This window comes from Papaver somniferum, unplaced genomic scaffold, assembly GCF_003573695.1.
Source record: "Papaver somniferum cultivar HN1 unplaced genomic scaffold, ASM357369v1 unplaced-scaffold_21, whole genome shotgun sequence".
NCBI lineage: Eukaryota > Viridiplantae > Streptophyta > Magnoliopsida > Ranunculales > Papaveraceae > Papaver > Papaver somniferum.
Window position 1 is genome coordinate 2552465 of NW_020631041.1, and position 24071 is coordinate 2576535.

Sequence of the window (24071 nt, forward strand, 5' to 3'; positions counted from 1 at the left end):
TCGGCTAAGTAGTTGGATTTAGGGTTAGACCCATTTCTTGTTTACAGAAGAAGAACACCGATCAATCAATCCATTTATGGAGGAGCAGAAGAAGAAACAGAGAAACACCCTTATAACCAGGGGGGAAGAGGAAGATGAAGATGAATGATGTTCCAACTGATCCACATCAGAATCTTCCTCATGAGGTAATAGTTGATAATATACTAACAAGGCTACCAGTTAAGAATCTTGCAAAAGAATGCGCTTTAGTCTGTAAGTTGTGGTACAAATCAATAACACATCCTCACTTTATATCCTTACACATTTTATTTCAATCTTATAGCCGCAACAATGGATATCCAAATGTTCTCATATTTGATATCCTTAATACACCTGTTAATCTTAAATGTCTACGACAATACACTTTAAGGTTAGATATAGATGATGATGATATTAATGATGTACTTGTTTATTCTTTTCGGTAGCTCATTGTAATGGATTACAGTGCCTTAGATCATGTTGTGTCCGTGGACAATGTTTCTTTCATGTGGATGACTAACTCCCAAATCACCAAGTAATTGTTTCAACCACTTCAACTCACATGTTGCTGCTGCCATGGAGCGATACTCTGCTTCAGCGGAGCTTCGCGAAACAGTTGGTTGCTTCTTTGTTTTCCAAGACACCGGAGAATGCCCAAGACGAACAAACCACCCTGTCAATGAACGTCTAGTCAAAGGGCAACTTGCCCAATCTGAGTCACACCACCCTTGCAAACTCAGGTTACTATCAGAGCGCAACAAAATGCCTTGCCCAGGATTCTTTTTTAAGTATCTAACCACTCGAAGAGCAGCCTCCCAATGTTCGATTCTCGGTTGTTGCATAAACTGAGAGAGTGTATGCACCGAGTATGTAAGATCAGGTCTGGTCACGGCCAAATAAATCAGTCTACCAATCAGTCTTCTATATTTTTCAACATCAACAAACAAATCTCCATGCGCCAAGGCTAGACGATGATTAGTCTCCATTGGAAACTCAGCAGGTCTAGCTCCTAATAAACCCGTTTCCATGATAATATCCAATGCATATTTCCTCTGGCATATATAAATACCCTTTTTACTACGAGCTATCTCCAAGCCAAGAAAATACTTCAATTTTCCCAAATCTTTCATCTTGAAACATTGTCCCAAGTATGATTTAAATGTATGAATCTCCACTAGATTATTCCCCGCAATAATCAAATCATCTACATAGACCAAGACATTAAGCTGTATGTCTCCCTTGGTCATAGTAAAAAGAGAATAGTCCGAGTATGCTTGCCGAAAGCCGTATTTCTTCAAGGTTGTTGATAGTTTGGCAAACCAACAACGAGGAGCCTGTCGTAAACCATATAATGATTTCTTCATTTTACACACCATATTTGTCTGACCCTTAGCAAATCCAGGTGGTATCTTCATATACACCTCATCCTCCAAGTCTCCATGAAGAAATGCATTATGTACATCCATCTGATGTACTTCCCAGTGTTTAACTGCTGCGACAGCTAAAAAGGTACGTACCGTTGTCATTTTTGCAACCGGTGCAAAAGTCTCTTTATAATCCAATCCTTCAACCTGATGATTCCCAAAGATTACTAAGCGTGCTTTTAATCGGACCAACTGCCCATTTTCATCGTACTTCTCCGTGTAAATCCATTTACTTCCTAGTGCTCTCTTGCCCGGCGGTAATTCTTGCAATTCCCAGGTACCTTGTTCTTCCAAAGCTCGGATTTCTGCTTCCATGGCTTTCTTCCATCCTGGATGTTGCATGGCTTCCTTAAAGTTGCGTGGTGCAGATCCAGCTGTTATAGCTGCAAGATATTTCTTATGCACAGCAGAAAATTTATCACAACTAACATAATATGTCAAAGGATAAGGCGTACCTGAGGATGATGATTGTGTAGAATGAGGATGAGATAGACTGTTTTCTCGAATGGTGTGCGTCACAAATCCTTTTAGTCTGCTAGAAGGGAGCTTCTGACGCTTCCCTTTACCCATCTCACCATCAGTAACAACAGTATTGCGAGAAGCAACATTTTCTGCATGCTGCGTATTCTCGGACTCAGCTGAAACATCAACACCTTCAGTTTCAGTAGAAGGAGCAGCTTCCGCGGTCTCAGCTGATCCATCAGTGCTGTCAGTCTCGGTAGAACCTCCAGCATTGTCCGTCTCAGTTGTATCCCCACCTTGAGGAGCCAATACAGCTTCTTCTTTGCTTTCATCATCACTCCAGTACTCCTCAGGACTGTACTGAAGCGTCTCAGCTAATACACCATGTGGATCAGTCACAGTTGAAGTCTTAAATCTCGACTGCATCACCTCAGTCTTAAATGGAAATTGATGCTCAAAAAAAACGACATCTCTTGACACCTGAAATTGTTTCGTGTCTAAATCATATACTTGCCACGCCTTTTTACCAAACGGATATCCAAGGAAGACACACCTTCTTCCTCTACTCGCAAACTTATCCCCTCTACCACTTTGATCATGCACATAACACAAGCATCCAAATACCTTCAACTGATGATATGGGGGATGTTTTCCAAACAAAAGCTCATATGGAGTTTTATGATCTAAAATAGGTGTAGGTGTGCGATTGATTAAATACGCAGCTGTCAATGCACATTCCCCCCAAAACCTTATTGGCAAATTGGCTTGAAATCTCAAAGCCCTTGCCACATTCATTATATGTTGATGTTTTCTCTCAACTCTTCCATTCTGTTGTGGTGTACCGACACAGGATGTCTCAAACACTATCCCATTGGTTCGAAAGTATCCACGCAATGCATTGAACTCAGTTCCGTTATCACTTCTGACAATTTTGATTTCTTTATTAAACTGACGCTTCACAAGAGCAATGAAGTTAAGGAATGTCTGTTCAACTTCAGTTTTGGTTCGAAGTAAATAAATCCACACACCTCTTGAAAAATCATCCACTATTGTCAAAAAATAATGTGCTCCACATGATGACTGAGTCTTATACGGACCCCACAAATCTATATGAACCAACTCAAAAATACAACTTGATTTACTGAAACTTCTAGCAAAACTACTCCTATGATGTTTTGCTCGTGAACAGATATCACAAGCATCATTATTCTTCTTTATTAACCTACTCATCCCTTGTAACTTTTGCAGCACTCTCTCTGATGGATGTCCCATACGCCGATGCCATAGCTCATACGTATCTCCAGTAACAGCCTTAACTTCAACTTGAGGCACACCACAGAAAATATACAGTCCACCTTGTCTCTCAGCCACTCCAATCATCCTCCTCGTCAACCGGTCCTGTATAAGACATAAACTGTTAGTACATTGGATAATACATCTTTTCTCATCAATAAGTTGTGTAGCCGATATTAAGTTACAAGTTATCTGAGGCACATAAAGCACATTCTCTAGTCTCAATCCTCCAGGTAGAATAACAGTTCCTATCTTCTTAGACAATGCAGACTTCCCATCTGGAAGTCCAATATTGCATGCCTTTATATCTTTTATCTCTATCATGTCATCCTTTTTATATGTAACATGATTTGTTGCCCCCGTATCTACAATCCACACAGTTTTATTCTTCTTACCTTGGAGTTGAGGCGAGGATTTCTTGGAGTTTAAAAACTCAAGCACCTGTTGAAGTTGTGTTGCTGTGACTCCAGTTAGACCTGACACTTCTGAGGAGGATGCTCCACCTGACTGCCTTGCGTCTGAGATGTTGAGGTTGTGTGCTCGAACCTGGTTGCCTGCACCTTGTTTACCTCCTCTACCACTGGTAAAGTTAGTGCCACCACGTCCTCTGCCATTTGTTCTGCCTCCTCTACCAGATCCTCTTCCACCTCTAGGTCTGTCTCCCCACCATTCTGGATATCCAATACGTTGAAAGCATCCATCCTCTGAGTGTCCATCTCTGTTACAGTGCTTGCAATGCTTGTTAGGATCATATGTATTGTTAAACTGACGTTGATCAGATTGCACTCTGAATGCCATCACATTGTCATGTACCTCCGTAGATATAGCTACTTCTCTCTATACGCAGACGTTCCGAGTTGACTATTGTCTGGTATGCTACATCTGTTGACGGCAATGGGTCTCTAGCCAACAGCTGTTCTCGCACGGAACTATACACAGAGTCTAATCCAATCAAAAAATAGTGTAAAAAGTCTTCTTCTCTCAACATACTTACTTGTGATGCGATATTACAAGTGCAATTACCACACTTGCACTGAGGTACCTTCATGTATGTCATCATCTCATCCCATATCTTGTTGAGTCTCCCAAAGTACTCAGCTACACCTTCCGCTTTCTTTTGTTTGCACTCACTCAACGCAGTTTTCAACTGACAGAGTCTTGTTCCGCTCACAACACAGTACCTTCTCTTCAACTGTGTCCACATCAAGTTTGCATCATCATAGTCTCCCAAGCTCGATCTAATTGATGAGTCTAACGTGTTGCTAATCCATGAAACAAGCATCGACTGGACAGCAATCCACTCTTCCAACTGGTCACTATCTTCAGGTTTCGTGATTGTTCCATCAACAAAACCAAACTTTCTTTTAGCTATCAATGATCTTCTTATGGCTCTAGCCCATTCTTCATAGTTACTTCCCTTTAGAACAATCGGAGTGATGATGATACCTGGACCATCACTTGATCCTAGATGGTAAACTGGGTTCTTCTTCTGCATATCACACGCCATGTTTTTCCCTTTGGATGATTCTGGTTCGTCCTCCATTGTTGTCTGTTAGGGTTCTTAACCGGCTCGTGATGCCATGTTAAGTTTGGTAATTGCTTGGTTTCATTCATTCATCACGTATCAATTTATACAAGACTCAACTTGGGTTCCAAGACACAAACCCTAAACCTACCGACTTGAGACCGATTACTTGGGTCTCAAGATTGCTACGTACGGAAACGGACTCTTTACATAAACTGTTCAAGTCAGTCCATCTAGATGGACTGTCCAGGTTGGTCTCAAAGCATGGTCTGTCCAAGTTGGTCTCAAAACATGGTCTCAAGACATAGTCTTGAGCCCACCACTACGTATCTCTACGTATCTCTTAATATATAACAAACCTTAGTTGCAGGCCAAAAGATCTTATGGCCGTAATGTATCCAGTCCCTGATAAAGCTTTCGTTTTGTGTTGTGGTTTCGGGTAGTGAATACAAAATTGTCCTTATTTATTCCAACACATCGCTGTTATCAACTGTAATTGATCTTCATGATAAATTCAAGTAAATCATGGAGAGAGTCGTCTACTCCTAATACCCTCCCTGTTATGACTATATAGGTTTGGAGGAAGAATTGGTGATGGGAAGGAGGATCAGGGGACCGAAATGTTGCTATGTTTTGACATTCACCGTGAACAGCTTCAACTCATTTCCCTTCTAGTTGAATGTGAATTAAGGATAACGACGGGGACAACATCGATGACTACTGAGCAGGAGCAACAGTTAATTGATCATTGTTTTTTGGAATTCAAAGGATCTCCTTGTATTGCACGTCTACATGCCGGTGAGCAGAAACAAAGGAATAACAATTGTTGTAATTGTAAGGTTCATTTGTATGTATTGAGGGACAGACTCAAGTCAGCATGGAGCACAGAGAGTCTTTATGTTTGCAGTGATACTAGCATGACTCAGAATATGTCTAATCCTCCTCCCTGCATCATAGAAACAGCTACCTCTGCTACAACTACGACCACCACAACCACAACTTCTATTACAATTGCTGCTGGAGATGCTACTACAACTTCTACTACAACTACTAGTACTACTACTCATGCGCCTGCGCATCAGCCAATAACACGGATACTGTGTGTATCTGATAGAGTTATTCTGTACTGGTTCGATGACGTTTGTGTTCAGTTCTACGATTTGAGGAGTAAACGTCTCAAGATGGCGAATTATACGCCTGCCGATCCGGTGAGTTGTTTAACCGTGAGGTGCGGAGACTACTCTGTCCTTTTGTTGTTGATGACAATGATACTATTAATAAACTCATTTATTGTAGACGGGATCATATCGATTATAAACTCAATATTTATGTAGAGAACTTTCTTCCTCTGAAGACCTTCCTGCCAAAAAGATGTACTATATCACGGGATTACGGGAAGTGGTTATCTGAAAATATGGATATAGAGGATGGTCCAGATAATGTGTATACGGACGGAAAAAATAGAACGCCAAAATATCATTGTTTTTGCAAAAGATCATCTACGGAAGGGTCTAGATAAAAACTCATCACCATTCATCTCCAATCAAAGAAAAATGCTTCCGTTCCTTTCTTCAGGTTCAGCCACTGGGGGAAGAAATGAAATCTTCCTCTTGATGATGCATCGATACTCTAAACAAGTAATCTATAAAAAGCATGATTCGAGATTTGCAAGGCCCTATATAGTAGTAGGGCGGTTATGTCATTGGGTGGATACCCTGTGACCGAGTTTCTTGTTTTTCAACTGTTATTGGCAGAGGGACGTTTTGCAAAAAAAAAAAAATGATTATTGTTTCTTACATGAAATTCCTGCTTTCATACTCCATAGAGAATTCGGATGAGATTTTGCACCAGCTTGTGGCATTTTTTTCCGAGAAAACCCTGAGATGTCAAATGTACGTACGAGTATTTTTGCAGTTCTTGTAGTAATTAATTTTTGCAAAGATTAAGATGGGAAAGATTTCAACAGTGCCTGCCAGCGTTTCGTGTCTACATGAGTCAAAATCATGACTCTCTTGTTCTCCGAGGAATTATTGATCAAAACAGTCATAGGATAGGAGACCACCAAATCTGAGTCTGACTCATGAGTCGCATGGTAAGATTGTTGTTGTTGCCAAAGGTACGTAGGCATCCAGTTATGAAGTACTTTCCGGTCAAAAACACGAACCCAATCCTTTCCTATTTCTATCTGTCTGGTATCTGGAAAACTCTGTTATACCAAATTGAGTGAAGAATCATATGAAAAACGTCATATCTTAAAGGACTCGTATGCCAGAGAAAATGCTGTTGTACTTTCTTCACGTTCATCTGCATGGCTAGATATTTGTCTTCAGTTATTGAAAGAAGAATATTCTTCAAATTTGGTACATCTTTCTCTGGTATAAACACAGCAAAAGCTTCCCAATTCAACACCTCAAAAAATGGAGGGACAAAATTGTCGGAGATAATCACCGGAACGCATTCGAAGAAGATGGACTCCACGACCCTTGGACTATTGACTTCATAACCCCTGGCACAAATACAGTATTTACTGCTCTTCATAAAATATATGTAGTTCTTTTGGTTCATATTTCCACCACCATAAATGTGCATATCTGGGTCTTTGTTTTCCCAGTGCTTTACTAGTATACGATGGAGATATCCATGCATACGACCAGCGAAGAAAGCCAGAATTCTTCTGTTCAATGGAGGCTCACCTCCTATGTATCTGAGAGGATATTTCGAACTATGTGTTAAGATATGGTCAAGATAAGATATATCTTGACATTATTGTGTTTGTTATTTGGTTGTAACTGCATATATATTCTTTCTGTATATATCCTAGATATTGTTGGCTGTATCTTTTATTTGTCTTATCTAGTTGTTAGGTGTATCTTCTATTTGCCTTATCTAGTTGTGTAAACATGTATAAATCAGGCTTTTGCCTATCAATGAAGATACAAAGAATTATTCTCACAACTACATTAGAATCTCTATGCTCATGTTTATCATGGCATCAGAGCTAGGAAAGATCTGAGAACCAGTTTCAGCTGCAATACAACCCAAAGAAAATACAACCCAGAGAAAACATAGTAATCATGTCAAGAGAAGATTCTCAACCTATCACTGTCCGTTTTGATGGAACCAATTACAATCACTGGTCATTCCTCATGAGGAGTTTTCTTAAAGGAAAGAGTATGTGGAAGTATGTCGATGGTATAGAAAAGAAACCTACAGCAAGCAGTTCTGTTGAAAAGGGAAAAGAAAATGAAACACAGAAAAAGGATCCAAAAGAAGAATGGGAGATTAACAATCACATGATTCTCACTTGGATTGGAAACACAGTCATTCCTTCCATAAGCATGCAACTCACAAGTTTTGAGGTAGCCAAAGATGCATGGGATTTTCTTTCGAATAGGTACACCCAAATTAACTTTGCTCAGAGGTATAAACTCGAACAAGATATTAGATTTATGAAACAATCGCATGATCAGTCTATTTCTGTTTTTCATTCTGAGATGTCTTTAATCTGGAATCAATTAGCACTCATGGAACCAATATGGACCGTAGATTTGGAATTGTGGCAGAAGTATAGAGAGGAAACACGTTTAGTTCAGTTTCTAATGGCTTTGCGTGATGAGTTTGAGTCTGTTATGGCATCAGTCCTTCATCGTTCACCTCTTCCCACGGTGGAAGTTGCTTTGTCTGAACTTATTATAGAAGAAACAAGGAAAAAGAATCACACCGGAGATATCAGGAGTATTTGTTGTGCCCTCACGATCCAGCCCTAACAATTTTCCAAGAAACTCAAATGCTCAAGTGCAACGTGATATGTCTCAAGTACAGTGTCATAACTGCAAGACCTTTGGACACTTGGCAAGGAACTGCAATCTCCCATCGGCCAATACATCACCTGCTGCCTACCTGACACACACCCAACACAGTGTGGGTATTGTAAGGAATTTGGTCACTCATCTAGATTCTGCACCTCACCAACCTCAAGAAACATGAGAAGGATCAATGCTAATGGAGGAAACAAATTCAATACACCTACCAGATTTACGGCAGCTCCAGTTTCATCTGCAACAGATCCATATGCAACATCGACAACCTCATCTGCATTAGTTGTACCTGGTGGTGGTTCAGCACCAAACCTTGCTGATATTCAAGAGATGATTAAACAAGCACTCTCAATTGGTAACAACCCTACAGCTGCATCTGCCTTCTCTATCTCCTCAGGTATTTATTCAACAGAATGGTTTCTCGACTCAGGAGCATCAAACCATATGACTTTTAATCAAAAGTTTTTTGAAAGTCTTCATCCTGTCATCACCCCTAAGATTCATACTGTGATGGATCAACAGTAACTGCAAGTCATATAGGCTTGGTCAACAATTCAAATAACTTCTATGTACCAGATGTGCTTCTTGTTCCAAATATTACAATGAATCTTATTTCAGTTGGTCAACTGTGTGATCAAGGTTATAACACATATTGTTTTCCTTTTGGTTGTGCTATACAGGATCTCAAAACCGGGAAGCTAGTTGGGATAGGCCGTAGAGTTGGTCGGTTGTATCTCCTTCAATCTCTTGCTCTCTCAGCGGAATCTAAAAGTCATGTCGTAGCTGCTACTCCCACTGCACCTGTGTCAATATCTCCCTTCATGTCTTGGCATTCTAGGTTAGGTCATGTTTCCTTTTCTCGTCTTTCATATATGATCAATAAGGGTTTACTAGGAGATACTCGGTTAGATAAAGAACCAAATTGCATCTCTTGTAGACTGGCAAAACAACCAGTTGTTTCTTTTAATCTTAGCACTTCTGTCTCAACTGAACCTTTTCCTCTTATACATTCTGATGTCTGGGGTAAATCTCCAATTATGTCAAAGGGAGGTGCTTTGTATTATGTCAGTTTTATTGATGATTATTCGCGTTATACATGGGTATATCTATTTAGCTCTAGAGCAGATTTTCTTAAGTTATATGTTGATTTCTCAACCATGCTAAAAACTCAGTTTGGTAAAGTGATCAAAGTTTTTCGTGCTGATCAAGGAGGGGAATATATTTCCAATCCATTCAAAGAATTTCTTAAAATCCAAGGAACCATTCTTCAACTATCATGTACTGAAACTCCAGAACAAAATGGAGTTGCAGAACGTAAACACTTTCATATTATAGAGACAGCTAGAACTCAGTTAATTTCTGTCTCAGTTCCTTCAAATTTCTGGGGAGAATCATTCCTTACTGCAGTCTACACCATCAATAGAGTCCCAACAACTGTCATAAGAGGAATGTCACCTTATGAGCGTCTCTATAGTAAGAAACCAAACTATTCTGAGCTTCGAGTCTTTGGTTCAACTTGTTTTGTACTCCTTCCAGAACGTGAACGTCATAAACTTGGTCAAAAGAATGTCTTGTGTGTCTTCCTTGGTTATGGTATTGAACAAAAAGGGTATCGTTGTTATGATCCAGTTAATAGAAAGCTTCGTGTCTCTCGTCATGTCACATTCTGGGAGAAAGTTCCATTCTGGTCACTTCCAAGCAGCAAATCATCATATTTTGAGTCTTTCACTTATTCTGATCCATTTACTAGTGAATCCAATCCTAGCACTTTTCTTATATCTACTCCTGAAAGTACATCTCCTCTAGTTGTTGATCCACCAAATACGGATGACCAAGACCACTCTACGACTCAACCTAACAGTGCAACTCAGGAACAAGATCCTGATTCTGAAGAAAATTCTTTGCCACCTCGCAATCGAAGACCACCAGCTAAGTATGCAGACTATCACTGTTCCTTGTCTTCTATTTTGTCATTTTATGAACCAAAAACATACAGAGAAGTTGCAGGCATTCCATAATGGCAAGATTCAATGGATGATGAATTGGAAGCACATGTAGAGGCAGGCACATGGGAAATGGTGGACCTTCCTCCTGGAAAATCAGTTGTTGGAAGCAGATGGGTCTATAAAGTTAATACCAAGTCAGATGGTGAGTTTGAACGATGTAAATCACGAGTTGTTGCAAAAGGTTATACACAAGAGTATGGTGTTGACTATGAAGAAACATTTGCACCAGTGGACAGAATGGTTACAGTTCGTACATTACTTGTTGTTGCTGCAGCACGACAATGGGGGCTTCATCAAATGAACGTGAAAAACGTGTTTCTTCATGGTGAGTTACAAGAAGAGGTTTACATGCAACCTTCTCCTGGTTTGCCTCATGAACCTAAACAAGTATGTAAGCTTCGACGGGCATTATATGGACTCAAACAAGGACCTCGTGCTTGGTTTGAGAAGTTTAGCAATGCAATTCTCCAGTATGGATTTACACAAATCTTTTGTGATTCAGCTATGTTTGTCAAATCGTCAGAAAAAGGAATTGTCATTCTTCTCTTGTATGTTGACGACATGGTTATTACTGGCAGTGATCTACAAGGTATTACTGAACTCAAATCATATCTCAGTGATTGTTTTAAGATGAAAGATCTTGGATCTTTAAGTTACTTTCTTGGCATTGAAGTTGGCATGTCACCCACTGGTTATTTCATATCACAAGTCAAATATGCATCTGAGATTCTACAGCGTGCAGGGCTATCTGACAATAAGGTAACTGACACACTTCTTGAATGTAAAATACAGTCCTGCAGATGGGACTCTATTGTCTAATCCAACACTGTATCGTCAACTAGTAGGGAGTCTAAATTACTTGACCATTACGAGACCAGACATAAGTCATGCAGTTCACATAGTCAGTCAGTTTATGTCTGCTCCAAGGTCTACTCATTATGCAGCTGTTCTCATAATTCTAAGATATATCAAGGGGTCTCTTCATCAAGGTGTGTGTTTCTCATCAAAGTATGATCTCACTCTTCAAGCTTACTCAGATTCCGATTGGGCTGGGGATATTACGGATAGAAAATCTATTACAGGCTATTGTGTGTTCTTGGGAGACTCTTTGATTTCATGGAGAAGTAAGAAACAAAGTGTGGTTTCTCGTTCAAGTGCTGAAGCAGAGTATAGAGCACTTTCTCACACCACATCTGAACTCATTTGGTTACGGTGTCTACTTCGTGATATGGGAGTTCTAATTTCTGCTCCTACACCACTGTATTGTGATAACAAGGCTGCTATTCAAATTACACACAATGATGTCTTTCACGAGCGTACAAAACATATAGAGATAGATTGTCATTTTACTCGTCATCATTTCAAGAAAGGTACAATCACTCTTCCGCATGTTAAATCAGAATTTCAAGTGGTTGATCTTTTCACCAAGACTCACTCTGCAGCTCGTCTTCGATTCTTAATTTCCCGACTCAAGATGTGTACTCCAGCACCTTGAGTCTGAGGAGGGGGTGTTAAGATATGGTCAAGATAAGATATATCTTGACATTATTGTGTTTGTTATTTGGTTGTAACTGCATATATATTCTTTCTGTATATATCCTAGATATTGTTAGGTGTATCTTTTATTTGCCTTATCTAGTTGTTAGGTGTATCTTCTATTTGCCTTATCTAGTTGTGTAAACATGTATAAATCAGGCTTTTCCCTATCAATGAAGATACAAAAAATTATTCTCACAACTACATTAGAATCTCTATGCTCATGTTTATCACTATGAATGTTCGTTTCTGGAAGAGAAGCATCTTTCCCTATCTTGAAGCCTACATTTACATCGGCATTGCAGAGAGCTCTGATACAAGTGCTCATATAGTCATTTGTTTCAGCAGGGGCCTGTGAAAGATTAGTGCAGTAAACATTCTAATTATCCAGGTAATCAATATTCGGAAACAAGGTATACAGAAAGCCGTGGTTAACACTTAATCAGCTATATACCTCATTCTATTTCTGGACTTTCAGTTATTAAAACTGAGAGATTAAAAATTGAGGAAGAGATGAAGCATATATACCCAATCATGGCAAGCAGCAAGAAAATGATCTGCTCCACCGGTCTATTCCAGAAAGGATATTTTGCTGCTATTGTTTCTAAATAATTCTTTAGATATTCACTCAGGTCCTTAAGGTCGTTTGAGATAGGCACATGCATTATTTCCTGTAGAGCTCTGTTACTAAAAGGTAAGTAAAATAAGTGAGCTTCTGTAGGTTCGTTAACAACAAATTTTTTGTTTCCCTCCAGCTGTCTCATGAACCACCCTTCAGAAGCATAAATTCCCTTGAGGCGTGGTGAATGAAAGATGGGTTTAGTTCCTTCCTTGTAAACGTAAACTTTGAGCATTTGTTCCATTAGTTCATAACTTCTGTCAATGGAAACAATAGAAAGTCATATGCTATACTTTCTCAACTACTCCTAATAACAACACAAGTCAGGTAGATTTGCATTGTTTACTGGAAGAACGACGTACTGATTTTTCTTCGATCCTAAATTGCGTTATATTTGTTGAGATTATTAGTCTCACATTGTATGGGCAATAAAGATCTCGGAGTTTATAATTTTTTAGGGCCTCTCCACTCATTGCCAATTGGTTTTGAGTTGGATGCCCGTATTTAACATGGTATCAGAGCAGGCTATTTGTGTCGAGTCAGTTGACCGCACCTTTACTCCGCGTCACCCGATTTATTGTGTTCACGTGTTAGACCCTACGAGGCTACACGTGAGGGGGCATGTTGAGATTATTAGTCCCACATTGTATGGGCAATTAAGATCCTGCGGTTTATAATCTCTGAGGGCCTCTCCACTCATTGCCAATTGGTTTTGAGTTGGATGCCCGTATTCTAACAATATTCACGTAGTAACATACATGTGCATAACATTCGAATCAAGTTGAAGATACTGCGACTCTTCAATGGTGTCAAGAACACTCTACGGGACAGTGAAATATGGATCAATTACCTTTTGAATGTGGAAATATTCCGAAAAAGAGGAGCATAAAGAACTGTATCACTATCTACTATTGGAGCATTCTCGATTTCTGACCTTGCGGATGATAATTCTCTGTCGCGAGGAGAACTCCATCGTGGTTTCTGTTAAGGCATATAGTACGTGTGTTAAATAACACACGTTTATCTTGTTAAACAAGTCTTTTGTATTTTAGGAAATTGGTTTATGTTAGGAAAGTGTCTATGTTTAGAGTTTGATCTTAATTAGGAAAGTGCCTTGAGTGGCAGTCAAGTTTGTGAACAATATAAATAGGCTGTTGAGCCATGAATGTAAATACACCCAATTATTATCAATGTAGTCTTTTATGCTTCCGCGTTTGTGCTCTCCTCTCTCTTGTTCGTTCTTTAACTGTTTCGGCAATTCAATAGACAAAAATTGAACTTAGAGCAAATGAAGGTTGGATATAAATCAGTCGACATGGCCAGATTAAAAGACAAAAGTTACAGTGAATACCATCGACCGAGAAGTAGAATGGCTTCGTACTAGTAAATTGCTCATTTCATATATCGATGTTACTGAACTTGCAGGTGTAACATCGCGTTGAATTTGATTTTCAGTATTCTTATCCGTGGTTACATCATTAGACCGAGTAGCTGGACCATCCTGCAATCCTGAGAACTCAGACACTTCCTTTGAACGCGAATCACTGTCTTTTTTAGATAATTCTGCAGATTCAACTTGTTCTTCTTTATTAGTCGCCTCCCACTCATCAAGCTGTACACCTTGTGATGGGGAAGGAGAAGGCGAAGGTGGAAACCTTCCATCTATCCAGTCTCTTATATCTGAATGAAAATCAAAATCAGAATCCCCTCCAGTTGCTTTCTCCTTTGGCAACTCATTCTTGACTTCTTCATCTCCATGCATAATTTCTTTTACCACAGATGAAGAATCTGTATTTGTTACAAATGATTCAACCGAGACACTGGGATGGAAACCAACCAAATCTGTCCGGCAAGAGACATCCTCCTCAACTGAGAGGCTGGTCATTCCTGGTTTAAGAACTTTACCACAAGTACTATAAAGGGACGATAAATTATATCCAAAAGGAAGTGTTAAAGAAGATGACTGAATCACTAAGTAATTATCATTCCTATCACCAAAACCAATAATTTCATGGCTTTAACTTTCTGAAACTTTTTTCTCGATCGATAGAAAAGTTTCTGAGATTTAAGTTCGTAATTCATAACTCCAGAATTTGAGATCGCAGTAACCAAATATAGCTTGGAATCTGGCAATCAGCCGGTTAGAATCCCGTTGGTGGTAACTGACAGATTGAAGTGAACAGATTAAACAAGTTCATTCATTCTATCAAAAAATAAATAAGCTAACCCAAAAGAAGGTTGAGTTGACTCTTATGAATCAAATCACATAATTCAAAAGTTAAAAGCAATCTATCAATGGATCATTTGTAGGAAAAAAAATTGATTATACTAAATGTACTTGCTTACTTGACCGTACAAGTCTGAGTAATTACTTAGATGTAAATTCCTTCAAAAGCACTGCACTAAAGTATACAGCGACCTGAAAGAGAAAAGAGAAGAGAGGAAGAGAGTACCATCCTCATTAAGCAAACCATTTCTGTCGTCAAAGGAGGAGAAGGATTTTAGCAAGCCGTCTCTGTCGTCAAAGGAGGATGAGGATCTAGAAATTGCAAGTACAAAAGTATTGTATTAATATACAATAAAAATAATCGTAATCAGCGGGTGTACATTTCAGTCTACGACTTGCATTATTATTCCCAAGAAATTGCAATAACTAAGAGACGGTGTTTGTTAGCTTGCCATATTTTAAAACATTTGTTGTGCCGACTGTCGAGGAAACGTACAAGTTTAAGTTAAGTATCATACTTTAATAATCGAGTCATTATCAACAGGGCCGGCTTATACACAAGGCAGTATAGGCAGCTGCCTAGGGCCCAATTTGCTAGGGGGCCCAAAAAGGTTGGGTCATACTACCTATACATATGTCAAAGGAAAAAAAAAAAAATTTTAATTCCACGAGGAGTCGAGGACAACAGGCACAACTTCCTTCCTCTTCTTTATCTTTCAGAAACACTAAATCAGATCTTATCATCTCGATCAAAAAATTCACAACCAACATCATCCATCATCTATGATCTATTTGTGTCTCATAAGGTAATATTAACTTACTCTTGCAAATTTAGAATTTTGAATGATTAATGATTGAGTAATTTTGTTAGGGTTTGAGAGTTGTGAACCAAAATTTGGGGTATTTATAAATTTTGATTGTAAAAAGGAGGTTAAGGAACAACCAACAGTTAACAATCGTGGGTTTAGGCGTTAATTAGAATTTTGACATGAATTTATCTTGAATTGTGTTGTTAATTAGAAATTTAGAATTTTGATATGAATTTATCTTGCATTTAGGAAATTGCTAAGCCTGTTAGGATTCTCTGCAGTGTACTTTTTTTACATGAAGTGGGATTTTGCCTTTTGCCAATTTTAATACTTCTATCATGTATTCATGTGTACTGACACCTTGGTAAACAATTCATTTGTTTATCTGTGTACAAGGTAATATAAGCAATCCAAGCCGACAAGGCGAAAACCATGACTGGAAAGCAGAAAAGTGGTCATGCCAAAGCGGTAATACGACAAAGAAAAGATGTCGTAGAAAGGTCTCAAACCGGAGATATGAATAAATATTTGGTACCAAGAATCGTCCAACAGGACCAACATATAGTAAGCGACAATGAAAGCGGCGAAGACAAAACCGAAAATATTAACAGTGATGAGGAGTATGAAAACTTGGTAAATAGTATGTTAGAAGAGGATGTTTTGCTGAATGGTAGGGTAAACGATGAAAATGTGCAAGAAAAACTAAGTGACCAAGAATTAAGTGCAGGTGAAGATGACAATATGCAAGATGACTTGGATGAGGTTCAAAATAGAGATTTTGGACCGATAAATATTCATGATCCAGGGAACTGGAAAGAGATTAACCAGAACTTGAGAGACCTTTTGGTAGAGCATGGTCCTGTCAGAAGAAATAACCTTGATTTTATTTTTCCCAAAGGTGCAGAAGCTAGATGTTTTGAGCATCACCACTTCATAAGGCGTTTGAGTAATGGGGAAACCGAAGATAGAAGATGGTTAGTATATTCAAATGTTTTGGATCGAGTTTTTTGTTTTTGTTGCAAATTATTCAAGCAAGGTGGACGCAATTATCAGCTGGATACAAACGGCAGTAGAGATTGGCATAATATGGGTGCTAAGCTTTCACGTCATGAGTTATCTACTAGGCACTATACTTCCATGCATAAATGGAAAGAATTGGAAATTAGACTTCACAAGAATGAAACTATTGATAAGGAGATTCATGAACAAATCAAGAGGGAGAAAGAATATTGGAAACAAGTATTGATAAGAATTTGTTGTTATTAGAACCCTTGCTAAAAATAATTTGGTGTTCCGTGGAACAAACGACAAGGTTGGTGTAGCGAATAACGGTAATTTCTTAAGCTTTATTGAAATGATTGCCGAGTTCGATTTGGTAATGCAAGAACATCTTCGACGTATTAAAAACCATGAAGTTTATCATCATTATCTTGGTCCTTCAATCCAAAATGAATTAATCGCATTGTTGGCACGTCATGTGAAAGATAAAATTGTTCAGAAAATTCAAGAAGCAAAGTATTTTTCTGTAATACTTGATTGTACTCCGGACATAAGTAATGAAGAGCAAATGTCTCTGTCATAAGATGTGTAGATGTGTCCACGTCTTCGACCAAAGTTGAGGAGTACTTTTGGGATTTGTAAAGGTGGACGACTCGACGGGAAGGACTTTTTAATAAACTGGAAGAGCTCTTGCAGAACCTGAACCTTGATATTCGTAATGTTAGAGGGCAAGGGTACGATAATGGAGCTAATATGACCGGAAAGAATAAAGGGGTGCAAAAGAGACTACTAAAGGTAAATCCTCGAGCTTTTTATATGCCTTGTGCTTGTCATAGTCTTAACCTTGCACTTTGTGATATGGCCAGTTCATGTCCTAGAGCAGTCTCCTTTTTCCAAGTGGTGCAACATATATATAACTTCTTCTCAGGATCTACAAAACGTTGGACGGTGTTTAAGAAACATGTAAAAGGTCTTACGGTTAAACCATTATCAGATACTCGGTGGGAGAGTCATATAGAAGCTATCAAAGCAATCCGATTTCAAGCTCCCGAAATACGAGATGCCTTAATAGAGCTGTCGACTTCGGCTGATTTTGATGCGAAGACAAGGGGTACTGCTTATTCCATATTGACACGAGAGATTGATAATTTTGAGATTATACTTGGTATGGTTGTTTGGCATAGAGCACTACTTGCGGTTAACTCAGTGAGCATTAAACTTCAAACCGAAGATATGAATCTTGATGATGCCGTTACTAAACTAAAAGATCTTGTTTCTTTCTTTAAGGATTACAGAAGGAATGGATTTGAGGGGGCATTGGAAGAAGCTAAAATACTTGCAACATCCATGAATATAGAGCCTATTTTTTATGAGGTACGAGTACGAAAAAGAAAAAAGCACTTTGATGAAATCGATGAGATAGAGGAAGTACAACCACCACTGCAAGGTATGGAATCCTTCCGAATTGAATACTTCATTTTTATAATGGACCAGGCTATTTCTTCTCTCAAACGTAGGTTTAAACAATTTCAAGCATACGAGGAAACTTATGGATTTTTGTTTAATATAGAAAAATTAAGGTCTCTTGATGATAGTACCTTACGGAATTCTTGTGTGAAACTTGAAAAGTACCTAAGCTATGAAATGGAATTCGATATCAATGGGGATGAGTTTATACGGAGTTGAAGGTTTTGCGAAGTTTTTTGCCTAACGAAACAAAAAAGGCTATTGACGTGTTGAGTTTCTTAACAAATATGGGTGGCTGCTATTCAAATGCGTCTATTTCATATAGAATTTTATTGACAATCCCTGTTACAGTTGCATCTGCAGAAAGAAGTTTTTTGAAGTTAAAGTTGATCAAATCCTACCTTCGATCAACGATGTCTCAAGAAAGATTAAACGGACTAGCGATGTTATCCATTGAAGCAGATATGCTAAGTAGTATTGACTATGATAGTATTATAAATGAGTTCGCATCCGTAAATGCGAAAAGGTCGATCTTTACGTCCATTACTAGTATTGTATCTTCTTGAACAAAATGATAAATGTTTGGTAATATTATACTCATATCATCATGTGTTATCAGGTACGTCTTTTGTGCTATCAGGTAAATATTTTTGTGTAATGCATCGGTTATTCGGTAGTCCAAAAAAGGCCCAATTTTTATTTGTCGCCTAAGGTACCCAAATACTGTAAGACGGCCCTGATTATCAACTCCATTTTCAATATTTTCGTTTATCGAAGGAAAAGAATCAATGACAGCTTCGATGATCATCTCCGTATCAAAATCCAACTAACAATTAATAATGGAAAATTAGTCCAAAGAATATCAGTTGCACGTGTTATTAATTGTCCACGTATTCTTCTGTATATGAAAATAGAGTTTTTTTCGAGCGACGTGGTTAAATTTCTGGCTGATTTTAGCCTCGCAATAAAAAAAATTATAAATTTTTGGACAAAATAATCTAAAAAATATCTTTTACCCCATAATATTAGAAAAAAAAAATCTTATAAATTACCAAATATATATTGAAAATATTAGAAAATCATAATTAAATTCCAACAATAAAACACACAAACATATAATTAAAAAGAAATAATGTTTATGCTATTCATCACGATTGATTAAAACGTGCACCATGACATTAATCTAAGAATTAAATCGTTCATTCAAAAAAAAATGCCCAACATCCAATTACACTTTCTTAAAATTAAACCAGCCCTCATTACATATTCAAGTTGCTAATAACTAAACTAATTTCAATTACAATTAAGATTGAGTTAAAAATAAAAAACAAATATTTATCAGACTTAGATGATTAGTACCTGTTGAAAATCGAATTGTATTTGTTCCTTCCTCCGGAAAAACTGACAAATCCTATCAAATAATCAAAATACAAAATTATTAAAAGAAAAAAAAATCAATTCTAAGAAGAAGAAAAAAAAAATCATGATGAAAATCAAAATAAAAAACTCAATTTTGTTTCAATGCAGTTTTTCATAGTAAGATTATTCATTACAATAAAAATAAAAAATAAATAAAATAAATTCTATTCTTAGACGGAATAAATGCTCAATATTTTTTGGGCAAAAATGCTCCTACAAATAAATGAAATTAATAAAAATGGGGTAAATAAAAAACTTTCCGTGAGTAGTAAAAGTTTAATTTGAACAAAAAAAAACAATTTCCGAAAATGAATCAATAGATAATATATATTTTGAGATTTTTTTGGTAAATATATAACTCAATTTCAAAAGATTTAATATGCGAACAAAAATTAAGGAAGGAAAAATCTTCACAATTTTTTTCTTAGAGAATATATAAGACATAAATTCCAAAAGTAGTAATCTCTTCCTGTATAAAAACGCTTGAGCAAAAGCCAAGCCTCATTCTTTTGGTGTGGTTTTTTTTTTCGTTTTTTGGTTAATGGATGTTTACGATCGATTATTAGTCTGATATGTGGTTGCCATTTATTTTGCAGGATATAACAGAAGTGTGTGCAGACGACTGGCTATGCTTCTCCCCTTTGAAAACTGGTCGGGTGATTTTTATTTTCTTGCTTGTACTGTAAAACTTCAATAAATTAATAGTCTTGGGACTGCTAAATTCTATCAACTTAGCGAAGCATTAATTTATCGATAAATTAATAAGTTATTATTATATCGGAACGTACCAAATTTAGCTTTAAATTTCTAAAATAAGTGTGTAGTATCAAATATCTAGAGATTTTATTTTCAACTCAAATTATTTTTTAATTATTGCATAGCATATTATGTGTATGAATGTATATACTTTAATGCTAAAATTAAAATACGAAAAAGAAAACACAATAAAATCATTTTGGAACTTCTCAAGGCAGTACACAAAATGAAAGATGAAGTCCAATGTATCATAAATGTGAACAAACACAAATAACCGAAGATGTCTATTTTAGTAAGCACCATAATATATTGTTATCACACTAATTATTAATTTATACATTAGTTGAGCCCTACTGAAAACTTAAATTTTTTATTATCTTATAAATTTAGCGGGGTTATTAATTTAACATACTGCCCCAAATCGGGACTGGCAAAAAATATTATCTTAGCGAAGTTATTAATTTATCGCGGATTAATTTAACGAAGTTCTATTGTAATTGTTTATTCAAGTAGTATAATTATGAGTTTATTCTATGAAAAAAAACGCCAATAGTTTTTTTGTTTTATAATCTTTTCTTTTGTTTCTGTTGGGTTGATTGATGAATATAAGAGATTGTGTCTCTTTTATCGGTGGTTTTTCCCATTGAATCGGGCAAGTGATTTAGTTTATCTTTTTGTTATTTGAGAATTTTCGAATAAAAATTAGTGGTTATTTACTTTTTGAGCTGAATTTTTCGATTAGGATGGTAGAGAAGCTTCGTTTGTGGCAGAGATAGTTCTGTGGAAGAGATAGTAGAAGTAGAAGAGAATTCATCTCAACAAGTGTAAAATGTGACAATTCCCCTCTTGTGACAGTAAGAAAACTGTTTCTTTTACCATGTATGTTTACCTGAGGAGTTTTTTCTAAATCGCGTAAATATGATTGTTGGCGTTTGTGAAAGATGCGATATAATTTATAGATTTGTTTTATGATTTTTTGTTTATTTGATATTAACCCCAGCAAGTAGGACCCATGATACCGTGGGGCTTTTTTCAAACTATAAAGTCTTAACATACGGAGTAAATGAACTTCTTTCAATCTGGTGTGAACTCTAACGAAATAGATTACAACATATATAGTACTAACATGTAGATCGAAATCGAATGGTGTTTCTCTTTTGCAAAGAAACTGTCAAATAATCAAAAAATATATACAAAATCATTAGCAAAAAGGCGAATATTATTTGAAACAAAATATAGTAGTATTTAATGGAACAAGCTAACAGAAAAAAGAATAAACTCTTTTCTTATTTTTTTCCAAGCAAAAAACAATATATTAGATGGATTTTCATAGTCTTTTCATAAAAAAACAAATAAGAAAATAAAATTGTTGCATACAAAACTGTTGCGGCAACTATCATGACTATCCAAATATAACGTACTCATACAAAATTATAAAAATCACATACCTTTATTTTTGGGCCAAGACCTCATTTTTTTACGCTGCTTTTTCTTCTACAATGTTCTCTGTTTTGCAGTGGTTGTTGTTGATGATACCTCTCCTCGGTGTTGTTTGTGTTGCAGTTGTGGATGGTATCCCTACTTGATAAATGGGTGAATTAATAGCTGGTTTTCTTTGTTTTTACCCTTAAATCCACTTTTTCAGGTGGTGTAGGAACCCTTAAATCAAAATACATTGCGCGGTATATTGTCTGTTTTGCTTGCAGTTGTTGTTGTTGATGGTGCCTCTCCTCGGTGTTGTTTGTGTTGCAGTTGTTGATGGTACCCTCCTTGATATATGGGTGAGTTAATAGATGATTTTCTTTGTTTTTACCCTTAAATCCACTTTTACAGGTGGTGTAGGAACTGTCAAATCAAAATTCAAGGGCGCGGTATGTTGTTTGTTTTGCAGTTGATTTTGTTGATGGTACCTCTCCTCGGTGTTGTTTGTGTTGCAGTCGTTGATGATACCTCTCCTTGATATATGGGTGAGTTAATATATGGTTTTCTTTGTTTTTACCATTAAATCCACTTTTACAGGTGGTGTAGGAACTGTTAAATCGAAATATAAGGGCGCTGTATGGTTAACCTTTTGTTTTGTAGAATTTTTTACCCTCTCATTCTACTTTTATTGTGGTATATATAAGTCAGAAAATGTAAGATCCCAGATTCCGGATTTATGGATGAGTTTATTAATTTTATCTTTCTTTTTTCTATATTGTTTTTTTTTTTTTTATGGCCTTCATTGAGTTTATCCATTTTCTAGGTTTCGTTTTTTGGAGTGTGACTTGCATAGTTGGAAGCTATAGGGATTTTTATCATAGCGTCACATGGAATCTGATAAATACATTCTGAAAAATCCAGGATGGTGTTATCTCACTCAAGAGATGACCAGGTAAATACTACAACTTAAGCTTGAAGTTATAGATTAGTGTGCTTTTTTTGTTTTATGATGCAGAGAGTCAGATGATTGATTGTTTCCGTATTTTCCACCTGCAAGCATATGTGCAATATCAATATCATCTTTCTTTTTCTTTTATTACGAGATGCAAGTTTAGGTTATGTATACAAATATCGGCCTACATCGAACCAAGTTAAAAGTCTTACGTGTAACCAAATTGTACACTTTAGTTTGGATTTTCTAATTAATATGAACACTTTGATAGTTCTGTGTTTACTACGTTTCCTTGACTATGTAGGATGAAGATGAACTTATTACAAGACTATGTGGAGTCAAAATTCATAATAATCCATATTAGTGTTTTGTGTTTCCTGAAAAGGAAAATAGCAGGATGTTGGATCGGAATCGGGTAACAAAGACATTTGACAAACTTGGAACCCACCGGGTTGACCACTGAAGTTCAGTCTGTGGTGATGCACCACGAAGCCCTTCAAGAAGCTCTTCCAAGAGACAATTTTGGGTTCAATGTTAATAATGTTGCAGTGGGTTATCATGGACCTGGTGATCATGGACCGAGGTAAGTGATTGGATTTCCTTAGTTTCTGCGAGTTTTTGGTTCTTTTCAATTAGACCAAGGTGTAAGCCGCTAAATTATGAATGGAAGTCGCACACTGCATTATTTAATGCATAGAGCAGTCTGTGCATCACTTTTGATTTATGTCATTATGTTTTAAGTTTGCAGCGGAGCGTTAATTTTCCTGAAATGGATAAAGTTAGTAACTGCAAATCATGACTTATACTATTAAGTTCTTTCATATTCTTATTGCAGATTGATTCATTACATTTTTGTATTTCCTATAATGTAGTTAATTTTTTCCCCATTATGTTTAGATTGGACTTCATGGTCTATACTTCGGTTTGTATTTGTTAACTGGTTGATGGTAAGGATGTTTTTGCCGCGAAGCAGACATGAAAATTTGTAAAAGAACATGTTTTGTAGACAGGACCATGGTGAGTATATTTATTATATTTGGTTTTCCCAATATTTTCAGTTTGAACTATGATGTATGTTCCCTTCTATTAATCTTAGTACAGCTTGTAGTGGCTCTCTGCAATGCTCTCTTTAGTGATGTTGCGGTTGGGTAAGGGCTCCCTGAAGCATTAATTTGTAGGCCGTATAGTTTTAGGACATATAGTTTCCTTTGTAATAGTTTTTCGTAACATTTCAATTAGAGAAGTAGCTCCGGTGATTTATTAAAATTCACTTCATTGTTTTGTTCAGGGACTGTTGAATAGATGTCATGGCTTGCTGG

At 37.0% G+C, this 24071-nt stretch overlaps 1 protein-coding gene and 1 pseudogene across 1 annotated transcript; one reads left to right on the forward strand and one right to left on the reverse strand.

Annotated features, from left to right (window-relative positions):
* Positions 1-6900: 6900 nt before the first annotated feature.
* On the reverse strand, positions 6901-14614 carry LOC113339327 (annotated as a pseudogene).
* A 2477-nt stretch (positions 14615-17091) lies between these two features.
* Positions 17092-18422, forward strand: LOC113339434 (zinc finger MYM-type protein 1-like). Its single transcript, XM_026584709.1, has 3 exons — positions 17092-17252; positions 17381-18183; positions 18307-18422. The coding sequence occupies exons 1-3, from the start codon at positions 17092-17094 to the stop codon at positions 18420-18422; spliced, it is 1080 nt and encodes a 359-aa protein (XP_026440494.1).
* Positions 18423-24071: the final 5649 nt, after the last annotated feature.

Coding starts and splice junctions, on each gene's coding strand:
- LOC113339434 (XM_026584709.1), top strand. CDS start 17,092: ATGATTGCCGAGTTCGATTTGGTAATGCAAGAACATCTTCGACGTATT. Junction 17,253..17,380: donor CAGAAAATTCAAGAAGCAAA/GTATTTTTCTGT, acceptor GGATTTGTAAAG/GTGGACGACTCGACGGGAAG. Junction 18,184..18,306: donor AGTACAACCACCACTGCAAG/GTATGGAATCCT, acceptor TGTTTAATATAG/AAAAATTAAGGTCTCTTGAT.